The 8,792-nt window shown below is 44.6% G+C and overlaps 1 protein-coding gene across 1 annotated transcript; it reads right to left on the reverse strand.

The window, feature by feature from the left end:
• Window positions 1-1,337: 1,337 nt before the first annotated feature.
• On the reverse strand, window positions 1,338-1,931 carry LOC121864401. The gene has a single exon (XM_042363427.1). The coding sequence runs from the start codon at window positions 1,929-1,931 to the stop codon at window positions 1,338-1,340; it is 594 nt and encodes a 197-aa protein (XP_042219361.1).
• Between the last annotated feature and the right edge of the window lie 6,861 nt (window positions 1,932-8,792).

Raw genomic sequence — 8,792 nt, forward strand, 5'->3', positions numbered from 1 at the left:
AGGATTACGTCATCCCAGACTTGGGTGGGGAGGAGGAAACCTCCGCTTCATCCTTCCCTCTCTCCCCCCCCTCTTCCTCCCCTCTTGGTAATTAGCGTCTTGTCTCAATGTCTGTGTGTGTGTGTGTGTGTGTGTGTGTGGTACAGAGTGAAGGCAGGAAGCCCCACCGTCAAGTGTAGCGTGACTGTACCTCTGTAACCACGCTCTACGTACCACACACACACACACACACACACACACACACACACACACACACACACTGAGTATCAAAATATATACAACTTTTCACTAAAAACTTCATTAGACGGACCATATTGACTCAGCATTTGGTAGGCTATATTAGGCTACCGTTAGAATATATCGTATTAGGGATATATTTATTGGCTATAAGATATATTAGTCCCTATGTGGTAACCAAGTCTGAGAAGAGAACAGTATCAGGTGATGTTAACTGTACACAGCCCATCATAATGCTGTTTGTATACTTGGTGATTACAAAACCTCACCCACCACACACACCTCACCCACCACACACACCTACACCCACCACACACACACCTACACCCACCACACACACAACTACACCCACCACACACACAACTACACCCACCACACACACACCTACACCCACCACACACACTTCACACACACACAACACACACAACTACACACCCACACACACAACTACACCCACCACACACACAACTACACACCACACACACAACTACACACCACACACAACTACACACCACCACACAACTACACCCACCACACACAACTACACCCACCACACACACACCCTACACACACACACACAACTACACCCACACACACACACAACTACACACACACACAACTGCACCCCACACACACACACAACTACACCCACCACACACCTTCACCACCACACACCTTCACCCACCACACACACCTTCACACCCACCACACACAACTACACCTGCTACACCCTCCTTGTCCTTGTATTTAGTAAAGTTTTTCTCCCCCCATATCAACGTTTCAATTGTCTGTGTCTACACCTCACCTGTTAAAATTATATGGTTATGACCTCTCTCTCCTCTCTCTCTCTCTCTCTCTCTCTCTCTAATAATAATAATAATAATAATAATAATAATAATAATAATAATAATAATAATAATAATAATAATAATAAACCACTGTTAGCCCCAGAGATAAATCCCTGAGTTTCCAGACCCTGCCGCGTGGAGGCCAGTGGTGAGAGGGTCCTTTTTTTTTTTTTTTTTTTTTTTATAGGTGTGGTGAAGGTGGGTGTGTGGTGAAGGTGGGTGTGTGGTGAAGGTGGGTGTGTGGGGGGGTAATCATTGGGGGAAGCTGTTCACCAGGCTAAGGAGGCTACGTACCCCCTCCTCCACCCGGTCAGCCAGGCCTGTGATGGTTATTTGATTACTTTTCTCAGTTTTTTTAGGGACTCTTATTTTAATATTGTAAGTTTGGGTAAAGTACCGAATATTTTGGCCCTGATGACCAATTATCTTGCCGTGTAGGGCCTTAGGGATGCAGAGAATTTGTGTTACAGGGGTGTTGTTGACCTGACGCCGCTCCTCTTGGTCAATCAAAGACCGTATGTGGAGGACGGCTTCCTTGACTTTAGTCTTATTTTTTCCTTCGACGACGATGGGCTCATCCTTTGACCCCTTGCGAGGGATACGCACCCGGACTTTATGTGTGTCTTGAAGGTCCTTCACGGTGGAGCCTCCTGGGCCAACCACTGCACCAAAGAGGCAGTTAGCTGCCTTAACCGTCTCTGAGACCGTCTCCGAGACCGTCTCCGAGACCCATTGTTCCCTCATACGGGACACCCATGGAGCTACAGGGCGACTCTTCTGGTCGACCTTGGTAACTGTCCGACGATCCTGTCGTTCACCTGAGTTGCTTTTGAAACTTGGGGTCATATTTGATTATACCAATAACAGCGTAGGACCAGACCACAAGACTCAGATTTGAGGTGTCAGAAAATAATGTAGTAAGAGGCTGTAATACTGAACCTGTTATAGTGAACATGTAGCGAGTTACAGTGAACCTGTTATAGTGAACATGTTGCGAGTTACAGTGAATATGAATTTATAGTGAACCTATTACAATATAGTGAAAATGTAGTTAGTTAGAGCGAACATGTAGTTATAATGAACCTGCTATAGTGAACCTGTTATAGCGAACATGTTAAAGTAAACCTGTTATAGTGAACATGTTAAGCTGAACCTGCTATAGTGAACATGTTATAGTGAACATGTTAAAGTAAACCTGTTATAGTGAACATGTTAAGCTGAACCTGCTATAGTGAACATGTTACAGTGAACCTGTTATAGTGAACCTGTTATAGTGAACCTGTTTTAGTGAACATGTTACAGTGAACCTGTTATAGTGAACATGTTATAGTGTGACGTTACAGTGAACCTGTTATAGTGAACATATTATAGTGAACACGTTAAAGTGAACCTGTTATAGTGAAAATATTAAATGAACCTGTTATAGTGAATCTGTTATAGTGAACATAAATTTATGGTGAACCTGTTAGAGTGAACATAAAGTTATAGTGAACATGCTACAGTGAACATGCTATAGTGAACATGTTATAGTGAACCTGTTAAAGTGAACAAATTATATAGAAAATATTAATTGAGCCTGTTACAGTGAACATGTTACAGTGAACTTGTTACAGTGAACATGTTACAGTGAACATGTTACAGTGAACATGTTACAGTGAACATGTTACAGTGAACATGTACTTATTCTAACAATCCATAAATGTCTTTTGACTTGTTCGAAAATAACATAACATGAATAATTTGCTGTCGTTTCTCAGTTGAAAATATACACGATGTGATCTAAGAGTTCGTGTGTGTAATAATAAAAATAATAATAATAATAATAAACGGTTTATTGAAAAAGTTCTGCAGGCCGAAGGCTGAAAATATACATTGGACATAAATGACTTATTACATACATTGGTGGTTTAACAAAAGCCTTCATTAGAGAAAGGTGAAGAACATAAGAACCTAAGAATGGAGGAAACTGCAGCGGGCCCATTGGCCCATACTGGGCAGTTCCGTTTATACCCAACCCCTATTGCTCATATAAGCATCCAACCTATGTTTGAAGCTATCCAGCGTATTCGAGTTAATGATGATATTTGGTAACTTGTTCCATTCATCCACTACTCTGTTTCCAAACCAGTGTTTACCTATTTCACGCCGAAATCTAAATTTGTCTAATTTAAAACCATTATTACGAGTTCGCTCCTGGTTGGATAGTTTGAGTACCTTTGTAATGTCCCCTTTGTTTAACCCTGACTTCCATTTATACACCTCTATCATGTCGCCCCTCACTCTACGTCTCTCGAGGGAGTGCAAATTAAGATGCTTTAACCTGTCTCTGTACTCAAGGTTCCTGAAGCCCGGGATTAGCCTTGTCATTCTCCTCTGTATTCTTTCCAAGGATTCTATATCCATTCTGTAATACGGTGATCAGAACTGAACTGCGTAATCCAGGTGAGGTCTCACAAGCGCTAGATATAATTTTAAGATGACCTCGCTAGTCTTGTAACTGACACTCCTTTGTATGAACCCAAGTACTTTATTGGCCTCGTTACGAGCAAAAACACATTGTTTACTTGGCTTAAGATTCCTACTTATCATTACTCCTAAATCTCTCTCGCAGTCGGATTCCACACTGGCATCGTTGTTCATCTGGTAGCTGGTTTCCCTGTTTACATCTCCTATACTGAGTACGGAACATACAGTGAACATACAGATCAATGTTTACAGCGGAGGTCACGTAGATCATGTGAGCTGAGGTGTTGAACAGCAGACACGTAGTGTAGTAACTCCCTCACAGGTGGTGTTATGAGGGGCTTGATGGTGTAGTAATTCCCTCACAGATGGTGTATGAGGGGCCTGATGATGTAATAATTCCCTCACAGATGGTGTATGAGGGGCATCACGTGGTGTAGTAATTCCCTCACAGATGGTGTTATGAGGAACTTCACATGATGCTGTAGCAACTCATTCACTACGTGGTGTCGTAGCATCATGGGGACACCACGTGGTCTGTTGTCACAGGACCATACCTCACTCAAGTGAGTGAGGTATGGTCCCAGGCCTTCCCATCGTGGAGTCTCAGGGGAATTAGTGTGTGTGTGTGTGTGTGTGTGTGTGTGTGTGTGTGTGTGTGTGTGTGTGTGTGTGTGTGTGTGTGTACGACAAGACTTCCCTCCCCTCACGCTAAGTCTTTTTATAACTTTGATGACCAGGGATTGTGTGTATGAACTGATGAAGAAAAAGTCTCTCTCTCTCTCTCTCTCTCTCTCTCTCTCTCTCAATTGCCACCATACAGCGCTATTGTTCTTCCACCTTCTGACTCACTTACAAAACCACCCCATGTTTCTTCCTATAGTGTTTAACCCTTCTTCGACCCCTGCGTTTGCTAATGCTATACTCTGTTGTAGCCCTCACTGTTAACACTACCTTGATAGTCATAGTGAACGGAACGAAACTTTTTTTAAACAACAAGTTACATTACAGGTTTGATATGCATTTAGTTCGTCGATATAATCTAAATATTGCTCTCTTTCGTCATTCATTTCGCCCCCAAGAATTTCAGTTCATGGTTTATTACTAAAAGTTATATACATATCAGCTTTTGAAGAATTTATAAATAAGTTTTGTGTCACCTCACCAGTCAATACACTATTAACTTCTATTATAAACCAATTCTGTCCATTGAATCTACATAATAACTATTTTGTTCATCAACACACCCCTCCTTTAAAGAGAACTTGTCCGACAACATTGATTAAACAGTAATGTATTTTATCCACATTTCAGGAAGTTATAAATGCCTTTTAATAATTTCAATAACTCCTATTATTATTATTATTATTATTTTCAACTTCATTCTCAACATCTACTCTGTCACTATAATACCTGCAATATTTCTTTCAAATCTTTGCCATAACTCTTTCAACCTATTCAATAAGTCCTTTTAATCTTTACTATAAGAACATAGTGAGTTGTTCATTGATTTCCCACAAGTGTTTATTAACTCTGTATGTATATAAATGGTTCACTTTGCCTTTATCTTCATCAGTGACTTTAAATATTAGAGTGTCAGCATGCTCGCCGCCCACTCGCCCACCACTCACCAGCTCGCCCACTCACTACCTGTTACCATTGTATGTTAGTATTATGACCGGACTGTATACATTAGTTCGCCTTTGTGTGGAGAATTATTACACCTGACTGAATTACACACAAAAAGTTGTTCTTCGACACTTTGATCAATGTCTCACTGCCTCCTGAGACTCCGTGTGTGTGTGTGTGTGTGTGTGTGTGTGTGTGTGAGTGTGTGTGTGTGTGTGTGTGTGTGTGTGTCTTTTGTGTATGTTTGTGACTGTTTAATTTAATTTATTTTAATGCGCTTGGTATTTTTTTCTTATTTTTACGATATAAATTTTTTACATTTCTGTTTTGTTGTGTATTTTAGAATAAACAATATAGCAGAAAATAATAGAATAAATAAAATACTTAAGAGTGAAGAGAATAGGAAAAATAGGGCGTGTGGTGTGTGAACTGCTGTGGGGCGTGTGGGTGTGGAACTGCAGGGCGTGTGGGTGTGAGCTGCAGTGGGCGTGTGGGTGTTTGAGCTGCAGTGGGTGGTGTGGTGTGAACTGCTGTGGGTATGTGGGTGTGGGAGCTGCATTGTGCGGTGTGTGTGAACTGCAGTGGGCGTGTAGGGTGTAGTGGGGCGGGCGTGAGCTACAGTGGGCGTGTGGGGTGTGAGCTGCAGTGGGCGTGGGTGTGAACTGCAGTGGGCGTGTGGGTGTGTGAGCTGCATTGGGTGTGGGCTGCAGTGGGCGTGGAGGCGTGTGGGCTGCAGTTAGGTGTAGGCATGTGGGTTGCAGTGGGCGTGGAGGCGTGTTGGCTGCAGTGGGCGTGTGGGTGTGTGGGCTGGTACGCGTGACGGACGCAAGACCAGGAAATGGCTCTTTGACGAGGCGAGACCTTGGTCATTGTCACACCCGTACACAAAACTAGTACGCCCACTACGGCCTCTAGTACGCCCATACCGACCACAAGTACGCCCACACCAGCAACTAGTACGCCCACACCAGTCACTAGTACGCCCACATCGTCCACAAGTACTCCCACACCAGCCACTAGTACGCCCACACCAGCCACTACCACGCCCACACCGTCCACTAGTACGCCCACACCGTCCACTAGTACGCCCACACCGATCACCACCACGCCCACAAACCGCCGCTACACAACCTTTCACCATCCTTGTGTGGTGTCCACTAGAGGGAGTCAGGTGGCATCGTGACCTACATGACAATACGCTGGGAGTCATTAAGGGATGCCTCGCCACCATTGATGCGCGAGTTCATTCACACAACATCGTACCCATGTGTCCGATCATCTGAAACACGACTTCCGTTGAATCACATAAAAAAAACTAATTATACTGTAAAGTCATATTAGACTTATATCATCTGGTAATTTTTTTTTTAGGTGGAGTTTCTTTAGTAAGTAATAATAAGCACATGAATTTAGGTTAAAATGTAAAAATATTTCTAGTCAAGCGAGGGTTGAAAGCAGTCGGCCATGAAGGGTGGGGTCAGCTGATTACTTCCCGTACACATCTCACGCACTCATCCCTCCATTCATAACTCTGCTCTCATTCACGGATTCCCTTCCATTGAGGCGGTGGGCGGTGGGTCGTGACGAGCCCCGAGGTGCAGATGGGGAACCAGGGCGTGGCTCGTCTGCCTCCCCACCATAACATAGAAATTGACACGAAGGACTTCCTCTTCCTGTCCTGGTGTGCAGTGCTGGGCCATTGATTACTGACGCTAATAGTACGAACTCTTAATAATAATAATAATAATAATAATAATAATAATAATAATAATAATAATTCACTACATCCTCATATGATATACAAATAATAATTTAAGAATGGATAACGTTCTCTGCCGCCGCCGAGTTTATGCTGGTCAATGAGAGACGACTGGACAGGTACCGGGCAGACTAGGGAACACAAATACTGTACACGGATTCTCTGCAGTGTGTGTGTGTGTGGCGGCCATCCGGGGGTTCAGCGCTGCGTGAAGATGGCGGAGGAAACAATGAATTAATAATGATTCGCTGTGTTACTGGCCGCCTGCTGCCCAGTTCCTTTATCCATGGTAATTACCCGCCAGTGTCTGTCAGGCCAGGCCAGTGTCAGGCCCACGTGTGTTGTGGCGTGACACCATCAGTGGCATGACACATCTCAGTCACATAACACTTCATCAATAACTAGTTTTGTATGGAATGGGACCGAGGCCATTGGGTAAGGTTTAATATTTAGTTCAATTTATGTTTTTCAAAGAACAATACTAGCAGCGTGAGGAATGGTCACTAGCGGGTGTGAGGGGTGGTCACTAGCGGGTGTGAGGGGTGGTCACTAGCAGCGTGAGGGTGGTCACTAGCAGCGTGGAGGGTGGTCACTAGGGTGTGGTGGTCACTGTGGGTGTGAGGGGTGGTCACTAGCGGGTGAGGGGTGATCACTGGCGGTGTGGGGGTAATCACTAGCGAGTGTGGTGGTCACTAGCGGGTGGAGGGTGATAACTAGCGGTGTGAGGGGTGGTCACTAGCGGGTGTGAGGGGTGGTCACTAGCGGGTGTGAGGGGTGGTCACTAGCGGGTGTGAGGGAGTGCGCAGGCGTTGGTTGTGCTCAGGCGGTGTAACTGTTACCTAGCTGTCAACCACATCATTCTCAGCACGCCACACTGCACCACCCCACATTGCTATATCACACAACCACACCATCGTACCACACTATACACCACACTGTACATAGGAAACCCTACTTTACATAACGTCGCGGTTCATTTGATTCATCTGTTCTCTTAATTTATACATAGAGGTGTAAACAAGGCCACCAGGGCGGTGCAGGTGACAGACTGACTGACAGACCTTGCCAGGATAGTGAGGCCAACTTGCGGCTACACCACCTGCGGCACCCCCCCCCCCTCTCCTCCTGCACCTTATTATATGACACATCCTTCTCATCTTTCATCAGACCTAATTGATAAATATTTCTTAAGTTGAGTGTTTTGTAAAGATCAAACTGGTTCACAGATATTCTAGACCATTGGGAGAGATACACACCTCTACCCACCCCACCCTACCTTACCTTACCTATCCCTACCTTACCTTACCTTACCCTACCTTACCTTGCCTCGTGTGTAAAATATGTGACACCAGACCTACTTACCTCTCACACCTGGGGTCATAAACTCGTTAATGTATTCACTGTGGGAGGAGGGAGGAGGAGGAGGGAGGAGAGAGGGGGAGGAGGGTGGGTGGGGTGGGGTGGGTGGAGAGAGACAATGATATCATGGGCTGCCCTTCCTCACGTCCCGCCTCTAGGATTCGACAAAAATAAAATCCACTCCAATTCTCCATGTTCACTGAGGATTAGACCCTGGGTGCGTGTTTGTGCCTGTAAGAGGACTGCCATTGCCACCACCATCACCACTAAATCACGTGTGTGTGTGTGTGTGTGTGTTTTTCTAACCATGAATCAACGTTATGGTGTGCAATGGGATGATTTGCACTTCAATATTTACACCGCTATCAGATAATGGCTCTCGGTCACCTACGTTTTGTAAAGCGGAGGACAGTGGAGCCATTATACAGGCAGTTGTTGACAGTGACCACAAGTGAAACTAGGTTAACGTGTGTGTGTGTGTGTGTGAAGCTATTGCT

This window comes from Homarus americanus, unplaced genomic scaffold (assembly GCF_018991925.1).
Source record: "Homarus americanus isolate GMGI-L3 unplaced genomic scaffold, GMGI_Hamer_2.0 scaffold43707, whole genome shotgun sequence".
Lineage (NCBI taxonomy): Eukaryota > Metazoa > Arthropoda > Malacostraca > Decapoda > Nephropidae > Homarus > Homarus americanus.